This window comes from Lepisosteus platostomus, chromosome 20 (assembly GCF_059453375.1).
Source record: "Lepisosteus platostomus isolate fLepPlt1 chromosome 20, fLepPlt1.hap1, whole genome shotgun sequence".
Classification (NCBI taxonomy): Eukaryota; Metazoa; Chordata; class Actinopteri; order Semionotiformes; family Lepisosteidae; genus Lepisosteus; species Lepisosteus platostomus.
Window position 1 is genome coordinate 13,607,247 of NC_142630.1, and position 16,672 is coordinate 13,623,918.

General features: G+C 43.6%; 2 protein-coding genes across 2 annotated transcripts; both read left to right on the forward strand.

Annotated features, from left to right (window-relative positions):
- Positions 1-119: 119 nt before the first annotated feature.
- Positions 120-7,071, forward strand: LOC148644550 (cytochrome P450 2C23-like). Its single transcript, XM_088614267.1, has 10 exons — positions 120-189; positions 1,080-1,272; positions 1,732-1,894; positions 2,235-2,387; positions 3,158-3,318; positions 4,212-4,385; positions 4,873-5,011; positions 5,344-5,531; positions 5,932-6,073; positions 6,518-7,071. The coding sequence occupies exons 2-10, from the start codon at positions 1,114-1,116 to the stop codon at positions 6,709-6,711; spliced, it is 1,473 nt and encodes a 490-aa protein (XP_088470393.1). The 5' UTR covers positions 120-189; positions 1,080-1,113; the 3' UTR covers positions 6,712-7,071.
- Positions 7,072-7,763: 692 nt separating this feature from the next.
- LOC148644551 (cytochrome P450 2C23-like) lies at positions 7,764-14,496 on the forward strand. Its single transcript, XM_088614265.1, has 10 exons — positions 7,764-7,849; positions 8,735-8,930; positions 9,348-9,510; positions 9,850-10,002; positions 10,771-10,931; positions 11,825-11,998; positions 12,291-12,429; positions 12,760-12,947; positions 13,344-13,485; positions 13,930-14,496. Exons 2-10 carry the CDS (start codon positions 8,769-8,771, stop codon positions 14,121-14,123), a joined length of 1,476 nt encoding a protein of 491 aa, XP_088470391.1. The 5' UTR covers positions 7,764-7,849; positions 8,735-8,768; the 3' UTR covers positions 14,124-14,496.
- Positions 14,497-16,672: the final 2,176 nt, after the last annotated feature.

A 16,672-nucleotide genomic window follows, 5' to 3' on the forward strand; every position in this document is an offset into this window, starting at 1 on the left:
GCCCTGTTAATATTCATCATAACCAAGTCCCTCCAAAATAACAGCATTACAGCAGGCATGTTGTTGTTATATAATGATTTGTGTTTCCTCATCTTAACCAGGTGGGGCTGCACATTGGTGGTGGTGGAGGGGATCCCCATTACCTGTAAAGCGCGTTCAGTGGAGTGTCCAGAAAAGCGCTATAGAAGTGTAAGTATTTATTAATTATTATTATTATTAACATATGCTGCCCACTTTCAGAACCTTAATAAGTGAAGGTTTGGACTTTCACCTGTGCTCCAGGTGTGTTAGTGGTTCGGGTGGCATAACCATTGTGGAAGGGAATCTCTTTCTTCTTTTCAGATGTGCAGAAATGAGTACAATCTAAAGGTTTAGCAGTGAGAGGCAACATTAAAACGCTTTCTATTAGGTTAGCATGAGCTTGAACAGTGTCCGCCTTTATATAAATTGCCATGTTCTGTTTTCATGTGATCTGAGAATCACAGAGCTGAAATCCCTTCATTTTATCTGCTCTAATCTGTCCCCTGATTAACACATGTCCCCTGACTCTAAACACATCTTGAGTGTTTGTGCGTGCATACATCACAGACTGTTTTCATTTTCTTTTGCACTTTTAAAATACTTCTTGGTTTTTCTCTTTCCCTTTATGCTTCGCTCTTCCCCTCGTACTTGTTTCCTTTATTCTGTTTCTGCAAGGTCCTCACAGCTCTAGTCCCAGTAAGGTACATAGTGAAATGATCACGCCGGAGGTGTTCTGTACTTTTCTGTTATTTGAAGAATTCATTCCAGACCTTTTACTTTTTTTACCTGATTAATGATAGTGAAACATAATTCTGCAAAGGGATAATTACCATCGTCTATCGAAAGAACCAGCATAGTGTTTATCAGATTAAAAAGGTTGTTATTCTATTTTTTAATGTTGTACTAGAGACCATTGTTCTCCCTTGATTCCTATAACCTAATTCAGCTTGTTACAGAAAGCTGCCAAACCATTGAAAGTTGAAGAGAGAAAAAGTTGAATGCGCGATATCAATAGCCAGCCATGTAGAAGGAGGAGCTCATGTCCCCTTAAATACCAGGGTACAGAGTGCAGTGGAATAACAAACAGCCACAATGGGCACCGTGTTTCTGCTCTGGATTGGAGTCTTCCTCCTCTTCTTCCTTTGGAAGACCAGGAGGCCAAAGAGCTTCCCTCCTGGTCCTCAGCCTCTTCCTATATTTGGGAATCTGCTGCAGCTGAACCTCAAAAATCCCATGAAAGACTTTGAAAAGGTGAGAGAAAAACCCAGACTAAAAGTGCGAATTGTTTGTCTAAAACTGCAGAAATGCTGCAGGGAGAGGGTTTCTCTGAGTGGATCTAATTGTGCACGTGCCAGAATTGCTTTGAAAGCTGTAGTGCAAATGTTATTGTGTCCGTTTGAAACAGCTTGAGATATTCTGCCAGGGACACTAATGTGCTTCAAACATTTGGCTGAGGTTTGAATCCAGTGTGATTTACACAAGGAAACATAAATAACATCCTTACTTCACTTTGCTTGGAGAGGCTTGGCTGGAGGGTAACGTGTTTGTCTGCGTATGATAGATTAAATATTACTTTCAGGTTTAATTTAAGTAAATATTCAATTCCTAATAAGTTGAAGCATTTTCTTTAATATTTTTGGAGGTCTCTCTTGTCCATGGTACAGGTCTGGGGATGCTCAGTACCCTGTCTCTGTCCTGTACTGTGTTTAGCTCTCAGAGCGCTATGGGAAGGTGTACAGTTTCTATTTTGGAGGGAGGCCAGCTGTGGTCCTGCACGGGCTGCATGCAGTGAAGGAAGCTCTTCTGACTCAAGGGATCGAGTTTGGTGGAAGACCTCAGGGGCTCTTAGTCAATGATGTCACCAGGAATAAAGGTAGGAGAAGGAGTTCTTCCACATTCCCTAAACTTCCTTTAAAACAATTAAGGCACTAAGACACTGACAGTGCTTTTTATTGCAGGGATTATTTACAATACTTGCTGCTATCCTCTATACAAAGGTGTCTGATGTCACCTATCTGTCTGTTGCCAGCAGACATTCATTTCTATTTCAGTACAACTTCTATTCTCAGCTGTATAATGAGTGAGAGACTTTGCTCTGTTTCAGGACCTTCTTAGACCTGGTTATGTCACAGTTTTGTCAGCGAGAACTGCAGGAGAGGTACAGTATCGCCACCTTGTGATCAGTACCCCTCATCACTCAAGTCTGTTTTCAGGTGTAATTCTAGTCAATTATGGTTCTGCCTGGAAGGAACAGAGACGGTTTTCTTTGACCTGTCTGAGGAACTTCGGGCTGGGAAAAACATCCATGGAGGAAAAGATCCTGGAAGAGGCTTCCCATCTCATCTCACATTTGAAAAAGTTCTCAGGTACAGACAAAGCCCTTGAAAGATGGGTTAAACACATGTGCCTGACCCATTATAAGTGGACTGGTAGCTCCATTATCAGAATCTATTGGATCTTTACTTACATAAATTCCTAGAACATTCTAATACAGAGAGACTGAGACGCAAACAAGAGCGTTCTAACATCAAGCAGGATAATGGCATAAAATGCAATGAACTACAAGGGGTCTGTGATGAACTGGTGTCCTGTCTAGAGAGAGTAATCTTAGGGTGTCAGTTTAGCCATGTGTCCAGTAATTTCAGGACAGGATTCTTGCTTTACCCTGGAAAGCACTTGTTTGCTAATGGATGGATTCAAATATTCCATCATTTTCATCCTCAATCCATCCATCTTCTATATTTTATCTAATTCAGGGTCAGGGGGGAGATGGGGCCATTCCCAACAGGCACTGGGCGCAAGGCAGGATGGGACACCAGTCCCTCGCAGGCCACACACAGACACAGACACACTCACACCAGGGTCATTTTTCCCTGAATCAATTAACCTGCCAGCGTGTGTTTGAACTGTGGGAGAAAACCAGGTCACACAGAAGAAACCCATGTGAACTCGTCCCCAGTGCTGTGATACTAACTAGTGTGTCACCAAGCCACCCATCATAATTTATATAAAAATACAAACGAAGAAATACTGCTTCCAACATTTATGCAATGTATGATTAAAACATTTCTCTGCGTTAAAATAATTTTTAAAAGACTGGCTCCTACCTCCTGTCTTCAATCTCGTCTGTGCACAGGCCAGTCCATGGACCCCAAAACCCTGTTCCACAACGCTGTGTCCAATATCATCTGTGCCATCCTGTTTGGAGCTCGATACAACTACGAAGATGAGACTTTTCAGTCGCTGATACGCATGGTTTGTGAGAACACAAAGATAGCGAATGGTCCCTGGAGCATGGTATGTCTGCTCTTGAACATAACTAATATTTCCTGTCGTCACTCTAAACAGCTGTGTGAAATGTGGGATGATTGATGAATTGGAATAAAGGAGGTTTTGCACTTCATTACATGAGTACGAGAGGCCAGTTTGTGATCTGAAAGCAATTAAAACAACAGCACATAGAGAATAATGAGGACAAAGTACAATGAAAAATGAATCCAGTGACTCCTCTTCTTACCATCACCTTTGCTTACTGAGCAATTACACTGATAAAGATGCTGATCCGGAGTGCAGACTGAGCTGTATGGTCCAGACAAACATTTGTAATCTGGTTCCAGCTTGACTGTGGACTGGATTTCCCAAGTGGTTGTGAACATTTGACACATGGTGGTTGGGTTTTTATTTGTCAGTCTGGGGTTTCTTGGTCCTCTGCTTTTCTGGGAAGCAGGGACTCCTGTGAGTTGTCAGGTGCCTGCAGGCTGGCAGTGACATTGCTGAGGTGCACCACTCCTGTGGACTGAGGTACGGAGGTCACAGAGAGTCAAAATGTACATGTCTGAATATATTTGGAGGTGGATGTGTTATAACAAGAATATAATAATGCTTACACTTATAAAAACCTTTTCCAGACACTCACATCAAAGTGCTTTACAGTTAATGGGGACTCTCTTCCACCACCCCCAGTGTGCAGCCCCACCTGGATGATCCAGTCATAGTGCTCCAGTGTGCTCTACCCACACCCACTGTCAGTGGGGAGGAGAACAAGTACCCTGTGGCTTGTGTGCTCATACCTCCAAGTATCCTATCATTGTCTCTGCTTGTTAGCCTTGAAATCTACAGTCACTTCAAAGTCTGTGTGCAGTGCACTGTCCTATAGAATGAATGCATCAGGAGTTCTCTTCTCATTCTAGATTTATGACACAATGCCACTCGTGAGGCGCTTGCCCCTGCCTTTCCAGAAGGCCTTCAAAAACATGCGTGATCTAGAAGCCTCGACTTTGGCAAAGGTGACCGAACACAAGAAGACACGTGTCCCAGGACAGCCAAGAGACCTCATTGACTGCTACCTCGATGAGATAGACAAGGTACCGCAGACATTTGTAAGGAAGCAGGGATTAGCAGAAAATTAGGGAAAAGTAAGGAGTGTGGGTTAGATAGAAAAGTTCTGGCGACACATAATAAGCAATTACTGATTATCATGAACCTGATAGGGGTTAACCACATTACATTAGTTAAACCTTGAGTAGGAGACATGAGAAATCTGACTGCAGTTCATTAAGATAGAATAGCTAAATCCGGCTTCTGGTGGTCCAAACTGGACATTGTGCCAGCAGTTTGAATGTAAACAATGCAGACATGTAAACAATGACTGCAGATGTGCAATTAATAACAATATAATGAGGTAGATGGTGTAGGTGTGGGCCGAGGGGCATGGCCAAATGTGTTTGCCAATCACACTGCCTGTGGGTAGAAGGTATTGAAGAACCTGGTGGTAAGTGTCCATATGCTATTGGTTGTTTTGCCTCCCACTAGACCATTAACGATCTTTCCCTGCTGTCTCTTTGCTGTCAGAGAGGGAGTGACGACTCTTCCTTTGACGATGAGTTTATGGTCGCCCTCCTGTTGGACCTTTTTATAGCCGGAACCGACACCAGCTCCACGACTATCCGGGCGGGCCTGCTGTATCTCATGTTGCACCAAGATGTTCAAGGTCAGTGAGTCACTGCCTGGTCAGGACATCCTGTGGAATGTGGTACATTAACAATGAGACAGAGAAGAAAGTGTTGTTATGTAATCAAAGCAAAAATTGCAAAAATTAAGGGGTAAGCAAACTCAAACTCAATTATGATTGAGTATTATGCCTCCAAATGTATATTTCTTACAGCAAATCTTTTAGCTTGCAGTTCTCGTGTCCCCTGTGTTCTTAACTAGGAAAGACATGACTCAGAGAAATAATTCAGAGTAGCCAGGGGTCTTAGGAACTGACTGCAGACACCCAGCGAAAGGGTTTCTGGCTGACAGCTCTGTCTCTGCTGTCATCAGCTCGGTGCCACCAGGAGATCGACTCAGTGCTCGGGGGGAAGCAGCAGATCTCCTACGATGACAGGCACAGAATGCCCTACACACAGGCCATGATCCACGAAACCCAGCGCTATGCCAGCATTGTCCCTCTCAGTGTTTTCCACGCCACCACCAAGGACACACAGCTGCTGGGCTACAGCATTCCTAAGGTAGGGTGCAATGCATGGTTATCTCCTGCATTTCAAGCATGAACTAATGCTTACATGAGGAATTTGCTGTTTTCATATAATCAGTATTAAGAAATATGCTGACCTATGTGGCATGGAAGACCTAAATACAGTAAATAGTTGCCCACAGTTTCTCGAATACTGGATTCATCGCCCTGTAATGTTCTTCGGTCTACCATGAGTACAACAGCCTTGTTTCAGAGAAAATTTATTTCAGCTGAATTTCCATTGGTTTTTCCTCTGCCAAAAGAGTTTTGACTGTTTGATCACAGTCAATGCGTGCATGTTGGAGTTTGGACGTGTGAAGAAGCACATTTGTAAAAACTGTCTGTCTAAATGTTGAATCTTTTCCTCATTTTGCGGTTCCGTTGACCTGACTCAGGACACGATCATCATTCCCAACCTGAGCTCTGTGCTGCACGAGGAAGCCCAGTGGAAGTTCCCTCATGAGTTCAACCCCTCCAACTTCCTGAACGAGGAGGGGGAGCTTGTTAAACCAGAGGCCTTCCTGCCCTTTTCCACAGGTGAGCCCCTCCACCGTGAGAGGAAGAATGTAACCTGTGCTGATGTTTAGGTTTGGAGTTTCTCTTTAAATCAGTGCTTACCATCACTAGTATATAACGTTGATGTTTCTCACCTGTCTGCCGGCTGTCTTTCTCTAATCAGTTTACCAGTCAGGTGAAGTAACATCACTTGAAGTCTCACGTGTTGCACAATTCTAAAACAGTCTGCAGTCCTGAGTGAAAACCTGCAAACAGGAGGGCCACACTTGTGACTCTAAGCCAGATGTTAGAGTGCAGGTCAAGTCAGTCCTGCTGGCTGAGCACTGCCTTCCTCTGGCAGTGAGAGTTCAGGTGAAAGTCTATGGTGGAGCACAATTGACCCATAATGCATTTCAAGGCTGTGGTTGCCAGGGCGACAGAGAGTGGCCCTGAGGTCACACGCTGAGCTGGGCTTCTGTCCCACAGGGCCGCGGGTGTGTCTGGGAGAGGGCCTCGCCCGCATGGAGTTGTTCCTCTTCTTTGTGTCGCTGCTGCGTCGCTTCGAGTTCTTCTGGCCCAAGGACAGCGGAGAGCCGGACCTGGAGCCCCATTTCGGGATTGTCCAGGGGCCTAAGCCCTACAGGCTGGGGCTGAGGCTCAGGGGAAACCAGGGAGGCTGAAGAGCAGGGCCTGGTTCCCCTCACTATGCCCTGTCCACAGGATTGTGCAGCCTGGGGCTCCCTGTTCCTACAGGTTTGAGAACTAGTAGGGTTAGAAATGGGAAATCTTTCTGAAGATAAACATTGTAATAATATAATCATTAATAAAACGCAAACACTTTCAGTGGTTCGTATGTACAGCCTAATGCACAAGGCAGCATAGCCTTGCTGTCTCTGGTGTCTGTACAGTGGCAGAAATGCAATCGGATTCTTCAGATTGGTCAGTACTATGTTACTGTTAAAGGACTGTTTACCTGATTTTTCTAGTGAAATTACAAAACCTTCTTATTCACATTTAATAAATCTCAGACTTACATTTGATGTTTGCATTGTCTTTATTTCATTGTGCTATCAATTCATGCTGAACGTGGTCATGCAGTGTGAAGCAGGAATATCCAGTATTTAGGGGTATATTGGGATGAAAGGGATTATTTGCAGCCATATGAAGAGGAAAGTACACCCTCTTAAGATTCTATGGTTTCATATATTAAAACATATCTGACCTTCTCTGAAGTCCTCACCACTCCTAACAGAGGATAAATCTAACCTCATGTGACAAATAACACATGCACATTTTACTTTGCCAATAGTCATTAAACAGATAAATCAGCCAACATTCAGAGGCCTTGTGTGAAAAAGTAAACGTACCCCTTGATTCAGTAACGTGTAGAAAAGCATTAACATGAAGTAAACGCTTCCTTTAAGAGTTTTCAGTCTCTCACATCGCCTGGGAAAAATTCTGGACCACTCTTCCTTACAAAACTGCTTCATCTCGGTGACGTTTGAGGGCATTCATTTATACACAGCTTATACTATTGTCACTGTTACTCCCATTATTACCTTAAGTGTTAAACCTGTTAGTAATACAGGAAACATGACCAACTAAGCTATATTATTTCTTTCTTAATGTGCCCTGTTAATATTCATCATAACCAAGTCCCTCCAAAATAACAGCATTACAGCTGGCATGTTGTTGTTATATAATGATTTGTGTTTCCTCATCTTAACCAGGTGAGGCTGCACATTGGTGGTGGTGGAGGGGATCCCCATTACCTGTAAAGCGCGTTCAGTGGAGTGTCCAGAAAAGTGCTATATAAGTGTAAGTAATTATTAATTATTATTATTATTATTAACATATGCTGCCCACTTTCAGAACCTTAATAAGTGAAGGTTTGGACTTTCACCTGTGCTCCAGTTGTGTTAGTGGTTTGGGTGGCATAAACATGGTGGAAGGGAATCTGTTTCTTCTTTTCAGATGTGCAGAAATGAGTACAATCTAAAGGTTTAGAAGTGAGAGGCAACATTAAAACGCTTTCTATTAGGTTAGCACGAGCTTGAACAGTGTCCGCCTTTATATAAATTGCCATGTTCTGTTTTTATGTGATCTGAGAATCACAGAGCTCAAATCCCTTCATTTTATCTGCTCTAATCTGTCCCCTGATTAACACATGTCCCCTGACTCTAAACACATCTTGAGTGTTTGTGTGTGCATACATCACAGACTGTTTTCATTTTCTTTTGCACTTTTAAAATACTTCTTGGTTTTTCTCTTTCCCTTTATGCTTTGCTCTTCCCCTTGCACTCGCCTCCTTTATTCTGTTTCTGCAAGGTCCTCACAGCTCTAGTCCCAGTAAGGTACATAATGAAATGATCACGCCGGAGGTGTTCTGTACTTTTCTATTTAAAGAATTCATTCCGGACCTTTTACTTTTTTTACCTGATTAATGATAGTGAAACATAATTCTGCAAAGGGATAATTACCATCGTCTATCGAAAGAACCAGCATAGTGTTTATCAGATTAAAGGTTGCTATTCTATTTTTTAATGTTGTACTAGAGACTATTGTTCTCCCTTGATTCCTATAACATAATTCAGCTGGTTTGGCAGCTTTCCGTGAAAGTTGAAGAGAGAAAATGTTGAATGCGCAAAATCAACAGACAGCCATGTAGAAGGAGGAGCTCATGTTTAACCCCTTTAATACCAGGGTACAGAGTGCAGTGGAATAACAAACAGCCACAATGCTGGGCACCGTGTTTCTGCTCTGGATTGGAGTCTTCCTCCTCTTCTTCCTTTGGAAGACCAGGAGGCCAAAGAGCTTCCCTCCTGGTCCTCAGCCTCTTCCTATATTTGGGAATCTGCTGCAGCTGAACCTCAAAAATCCCATGAAAGACTTTGAAAAGGTAACAGTAAAAACCCAGACTAAAGAAAATTGGGTGGATCTAATTTTGCACGTGCCAGAATTGCTTTGAAAGTTGTCGTGCAAAAATTATTGTGTCTGTTTTTAAACAGCTTGAGGTATTCTGCCAGGGACACTAATGTGCTTTAAGCTATTTGGCTGAGGTTTGAATCCAGTGTGATTTACAGGAAACATAAATAACATTCTTACTTCTCCTTGCTTGGAAAAACTTGGCTGCAGGGTAACGTAGTTTTCTGTGCATGATAGATGAAACAATACTTTCAGGTGTTATTTCCTGAAGTAAATATTCAATTCTTAATAAGTTGAAGCATTTTCTTTAATATTTTTGGAGGTCTCTCTTGTCCATGGTACAGGTCTGGGGGTGCTCAGTAACCTGTCTCTGTCCCTGTACTGTGTTTAGCTCTCAGAGCGCTATGGGAAGGTGTACAGTTTCTATTTTGGAGGGAGGCCAGCTGTGGTCCTGCACGGGCTGCATGCAGTGAAGGAAGCTCTTCTGACTCAAGGGATCGAGTTTGGTGGAAGACCTCAGGGGCTCTTAGTCAATGATGTCACCAGGAATAAAGGTAAGAGAAGGAGGTCTTCCAGATTCCCTGAAACTTGCTCTAAAACATTTAAGGCACTAAGACACTGACAGTGCTTTATATTGCAGGGATTATTTACAATACTTGCTGCTCTCCTCTATACAAAGGTGTCTGATGTCACCTATCTGTCTGTTGCCAGCAGGCATTCATTTCTATTTCAGTACATGTTATTCTCAGCTGTACAATGAGTGAGAGACTTTGCTCTTTTTCAGGACCTTCTAAAACCTGGTTATGTCACAGTTTTGTCAGCGATAACTGCAGGAGAGGTACAGTATCGCCACCTTGTGATCAGTACCCCTCATCACTCAAGTCTGTTTTCAGGTGTAATTCTAGTCAATTATGGTTCTGCCTGGAAGGAACAGAGAAGATTTGCTCTGACCTGTCTGAGGAACTTCGGGCTGGGAAAAACATCCATGGAGGAAAAGATCGTGGAAGAGGCCTCCCATCTCATCTCACAATTGGAAAAGTTCTCAGGTACAGACAGAGCCCTCAAAAGATGGGTTAAACACATGTGCCTCACCCATTATAAATAGACTGAAAGCTCCATTATCAGAATCTATTGCATCTTTATTTACATAATCTTCCTAGAACATTCTAATACAGAGCGACTGAGACACAAACAAGAGCGTTCTAACATCAAGCAGGATAATGCCATAAAATGCAATGAACTACAAGGGGTCTGTGATGAACTGGTGTCTTGTCTAGAGAGAGTACTCTTAGGGTCTCAGTTCAGCCTTGTGGCCAGTAATTTCAGGACAGGATTTTTGCTTTACCACGGAAAGCACTTGTTTGCTAATGGATGGATTCAAATATTTCAGCATTTTCATCCTCAAAATCTTCCAACTATTTTGTCTAATTCAGGGTCAGGGGGGAGATGGGGCCATTCCCAACAGGCACTGGGCGCAAGGCAGGATGGGACACCAGTCCCTCGCAGGCCACACACAGACACAGACACATTCACACCAGGGTCATTTTTCCCTGAAGTCCATTAACCTGCCAGCGTGTATTTGAACTGTGGGAGAAAACCAGGTCACACAGAAGAAACCCATGTGAGCTCCCCAGTGCTGTGAAACTAACTAGTGTGTCACCAAGCCACCCATCACTTTTATTACAAAAAGATACAAACGAAGAAATGCTGCTTCCAACATTTAAGCAATTTATGATGAAAACATTTCTCTGCGTTAAAATAATTTTTAAAAGACTGGTTCCTACCCTCCTGTCTTCAATCTCGTCTGTTCACAGGCCAGTCCATGGACCCCAAAACCCTGTTCCACAACGCTGTGTCCAATATCATCTGTGCCATCCTGTTTGGAGCTCGATACAACTACGAAGATGAGACTTTTCAGTCCCTGATACGCATGGTTTGTGAGATGACAAAGATAGCGAATGGTCCCTGGAGCATGGTATGTCTGCTCATAAACATAACTAATATTTCCTGTCGTCACTCTAAACAGCTGTGTGAAATGTGGGATGATTGATGAATTGGAATAAAGGAGGTTTTGCACTTCATTACATGAGTACGAGAAGCCAGTTTGTGATCTGAAAGCAATTAAAACAACAGCACATAGAGAATAATGAGGACAAAGCACAATGAACAATGAATCCAGTGACTCCTCTTCTTACCATCACCTTTGCTTACTGAGCAATTACACTGATAAAGATGCTGATCCCAAGTCCAGACTGAGCTGTATGGTCCAGACAAACATTTGTAATCTGGTTCCAGCTTGACTGTGGACTGGATTTCCCAAGTGGTTGTGAACATTTGACACATGGTGGTTGGGTTTTTATTTGTCAGTCTGGGGTTTCTTGGTCCTCTGCTTTTCTGGGAAGCAGAGACTCCTGTGAGTTGTCAGGTGCCTGCAGGCTGGCAGTGACATTGCTGAGGTGCACCACTCCTGTGGACTGAGGTACGGAGGTCACAGAGAGTCAAAATGTACATGTCTGAATATATTTGGAGGTGGATGTGTTATAACAAGAATATAATAATGCTTACACTTATAAAAACCTTTTCCAGACACTCACATCAAAGTGCTTTACAGTTAATGGGGACTCTCTTCCACAACCCCCAGTGTGCAGCCCCACCTGGATGATGCAGTCATAGAGCTCCTGTACGCTCTACCCACATCCACTGTCAGTGGGGAGGAGAACAAGTACCCTGTGGCTTGTGTGCTCATACCTCCAAGTATCCTATCATTGTCTCTGCTTGTTAGCCTTGAAATCTACAGTCACTTCAAAGTCTGTGTGCAGTGCACTGTCCTATAGAATGAATGCATCAGGAGTTCTCTTCTCATTCTAGATTTATGACACAATGCCACTCGTGAGGCGCTTGCCCCTGCCTTTCCAGAAGGCCTTCAAAAACATGCGTGATCTAGAAGCCTCGACTTTGGCAAAGGTGACCGAGCACAAGAAGACACGTGTCCCAGGACAGCCAAGAGACCTCATTGACTGCTACCTCGATGAGATAGACAAGGTACTGCAGACATTTGTAAGGAAGCAGGGATTAGCAGAAAATTAGGGAAAAGTAAGGAGGGTGGGTTAGATCGAAAAGTTCTGGCTACACATAATGAGCAATTACTGATTATCATGAACCTGATAGGGGTTAACCACATTACACTAGTTAAACCTTGAGTAGGAGACATGAGAAATCTGACTGCAGTTCATTAAGATAGAATAGCTAATTCCAGCTCCTGGTGGTCCAAACTGGACATTGTGCCTCCCACTAGACCATTAACAATCTTTCCCTGCTGTCTCTTTGCTGTCAGAGAGGGAGTGACGACTCCTCCTTTGACGATGAGTTTATGGTCGCCCTCCTGTTGGACCTTTTTGCTGCCGGAACCGACACCAGCTCCACGACTATCCGGGCGGGCCTGCTGTATCTCATGTTGCACCAAGATGTTCAAGGTCAGTGAGTCACTGCCTGGTCAGGACATCCTGTGGAATGTGGTACATCCACAATGAGACAGAGAAGAAAGTGCTCTTGTGCAATCAAAGCGAAAATTGCAAAAATTAAGGGGTAACCAAACTATCTTTATTACGATTGAGTGTTATGCCTCCAATTGTATATTTCTTACAGCATATCTTCTAGCTTGCAGTTGTCGTGTCCCCTGTGTTCTAAACTAGCAAAGACATGACTCAGAGAAATAATTCAGAGTAGCTGGGGGTCTTAGGAACTGACTGCAGACACTCAGAGAAAGGGTTTCTGGCTGACAGCTCTGTCTCTGCTCTCATCAGCTCGGTGCCACCAGGAGATCGACTCAGTGCTCGGGGGGAAGCAGCAGATCTCCTACGATGACAGGCACAGAATGCCCTACACACAGGCCATGATCCACGAAACCCAGCGCTATGCCAGCATTGTCCCTCTCAGTGTTTTCCACGCCACCACCAAGGACACACAGCTGCTGGGCTACAGCATTCCTAAGGTAGGGTGCAATGCATGGTTATCTCCTACATTTCAAGCATGAACTAATACATGAGGAATTTGCTGTTTTCATATAATCAATATTAAGAAATATGCTGACCTATGTGGCATGGAAGACCTAAATACAGTAAATAGTTGCCCACAGTTTTTCAAATACTAGATTCATCGCCCTGTAATGTTCTTCGGTCTACCATGAGTACAAAAGCCTTGTTTCAGAGAAAACTGATTTCAGCTGAACTTCCATTGTTTTTTCCTCTGCCAAAAGAGTTTTGACTGTTTGATCACAGTCAATGCGTGCATGTTGGAGTTTGGACGTGTGAAGAAGCACATTTGTAAAAACTGTCTGTCTTAATGTTGAATCTTTTCCTCATTTTGCGGTTCCGTTGACCTGACTCAGGACACGATCATCATTCCCAACCTGAGCTCTGTGCTGCACGAGGAAGCCCAGTGGAAGTTCCCTCATGAGTTCAACCCCTCCAACTTCCTGAACGAGGAGGGGGAGCTTGTTAAACCAGAGGCCTTCCTGCCCTTCTCCACAGGTGAGCCCCTCCACCATGAGAGGAAGAATGTAACCTGTGCTGATGTTTAGGTTTGGAGTTTCTCTTTAAATCAGTGCTTACCATCACTAGTATATAACGTTCATGTTTCTCACTTGTCTGCCAGCTGTCTTTCTCTAATCAGTTTACCAGTCAGGTGAAGTAACATCACTTGAAGTCTCACGTGTTGCACAATTCTAAAACAGTCTGCAGTCCTGAGTGAAAACCTGCAAACAGGAGGGCCACACTTGTGACTCTAAGCCAGATGTTAGAGTGCAGGTCAAGTCAGTCCTGCTGGCTGAGCACTGCCTTCCTCTGGCAGTGAGAGTTCAGGTGAAAGTCTGTGGTGGAGCACAATTGACCCATAATGCATTTCAAGGCTGTGGTTGCCAGGGTGACAGAGAGTGGCCCTGAGGTCACGCGCTGAGCTGGGCTTCTGTCCCACAGGGCCGCGGGTGTGTCTGGGAGAGGGCCTCGCCCGCATGGAGCTGTTCCTCTTCTTTGTGTCGCTGCTGCGTCGCTTCGAGTTCTTCTGGCCCAAGGACAGCGGAGAGCCGGACCTGGAGCCCCATTTCGGGATTGTCCAGGGGCCTAAGCCCTACAGGCTGGGGTTGAGGCTCAGGGGAAACCAGGGAGGCTGAAGATCAGGGCCTGGTTCCCCTCACTATGCCCTGTCCACAGGATTGTGCAGCCTGGGGCTCCCTGTTCCTACAGGTTTGAGAAGTAGTAGGGTTAGAAATGGGAAATCTCTCTGAAGATAAAAATTGTAATAATATAATCATTAATAAAACGCAAACACTTTCAGTGGTTCATATGTACAGCCTAATGCACAAGGCAGCATAGCCTTGCTGTCTCCGGTGTCTGTACAGTGGCAGAAATGCAATCGGATTCTTCAGATTGGTCAGTACTATGTTACTGTTAAAGGACATGTAACCTGTTACCCATTATCTGTCTGATTTTTTTTGTGAAACTATAAAACCTTCTTCACAGTTAATAAATCTGAGATGTAGAATCGATGATAACATTGTCTTGATTTCATTTTGCTATCGATTCCTATGGAATGTGGAATTGTAGTGTGAACTGGTACTAAAACATTCTGCAAAGTTACAATGTTGTCAGCATCATAGCATCATCTGACAGAAGCGTTACAGAAGTTGTTACGTTGTTCTGAAGAACAGAGCAGAATGTGTGTGAACGCAGTTCCTTCTTTTCGTCCCATCTGGGAATCATTCTGCTTCAGTTACACCTGTACAGTGGCCTTCAGCCTGCTCCCTGCAAACTTTCACCAAGTCAAGCACAGTAAACATTAACCACCAGATTGTGAAATCACACATCACAAGCTTTTCCATTCCATGATCATCTGCATATTCGTTTTTCACTTCCAGGTGTTTTTCTATTTATTTGCAAGTCTTTGTTTTGAATCTGTGCCTTTTGATATCATTTTGCATTAGCACTTAAATTACAGTACTAAGTAAGGCTGCTCAATGCGCTGATCATAGGTTTTCTGTAAACAGCTTTTCCCACTTGTTTTTTTGTTAATGAACTGACAATGTACTTCAATTTTTTTTTACACTAAGCAGCATTAATGCAACAAATGCTGTTGGTTCCAGAACTCCTTTGTTTGTGTTTTTAATGCTTCAGGGTATATTTGAATTCACTAAGGCCAGTGAAATATGATTGCACTGCGTATGAATGCAAACACTCTCCTTATATAATTGAAGGGCTGTTACCACCTCAGGCTCTCCTAGTTCTTGTTCTGTCATGACTCTTTAGATATGATCGCGTAGACTTTTAACCTACTTGGGCAGGTCTGGACAACTGCCAAATTCCTGTGAAGGTCAGGCAAAGAATTGTATATCCTGACACTGAAAATCAATAGGCAAATTTGAAAAAGATATATATTTCCACCCCTGAGAATTCTATTGACATAGAACATGAAGATAAACTACAGATCCAGGGGCCTCTGGGGCACTGTACTTAAATGTCATGCTTCCTTACATTTTCATATTTATTATTACATCACATGTAGGATTAACCGTAAAACTTAATTTACTGTTATTCAAACCCCTAGGTGAGCCCATAGGAGCACCTGCTGTACATGTTTTGTACATAGGGTCCATGAGCATTGTCAATGTCACTGGGTGGACCCTGACGGACAGTTCAGTTCATCTGTAAGGTGCACAAGTTCAATGAAACGCTCGTTTGCACGTATGCTCCAATACAAGGACATTAAGGAAACACCAACCCATAAACAGAGACCAGCAGCAGCATCGGCAACGAAGTTAAATAACGTACAACTTGAATCCAAGTCAGCACAAGCAGTGGGAAAAAAAGCATCAGTGTGAGTCGGTGGTAGAGGCAGAAATCAATAACCTGACAGTCTGTGGGAAGAAGCTGTCTCTGAATCTGGAGGTCTGTGCTTGTATGCTCCTGTAACGCTTACCAGAGGGCAGGGGAAAGAAAAGGGAGAAACCGGGATGATTGTTATCCTTAGCAATACTTCCTGCCTTCCTGAGACAGTGAGGTGTAAAAATGTCCACAACAGAGGGGAGCTGGACAATGGACTGGGCTGACCTGATCACCCCTTGTAATGCCTTTCGGTTGGACAGCCAGTCACCCAGTGGGACAGCGGGGTGTCGAAGGATCCTTTCACAGCTAACACACTGAAATACGTGGAAGGTAAGTCAAGGTGCCCCTCCTGACCAACTCTTTCACCCGCTGGGTGAGGAAGTCCATTGAGGTTCAATGGCCTCATTGTGCTACAGCGCCATCTGGTGGACAGAAGGGGAAGCAGGCAGGATGAGCAGCAGGGGGCTGGCTCTATTGCAGTGCACTTCCAATTCACCCCACTGATATAATAATAATAATAATAATAATAATAATAATAATAATAATAATTGCTTACACTTATATAACGGTTTTCTGGACAATTTGCAGCATCCACCTGGATGATTCAACAGCAGCCATAGTGCACCAGTACACTCCCCACACAGCAGCTCTCAGTGGGGGAGGAGAGCAGAGTAATGAAGCCAATTCATAGATATGAATATGAAGCCACAGGAATCACAGACTTGATTTTGATAAGTTATTTCATTTAACATTATATAATTTTTATATTGTATAAGTTATGTGTTTTATATAGCGCCTTTCATGGTACACAATTAAAAAAATCTAGGTTTTGTTACACAAA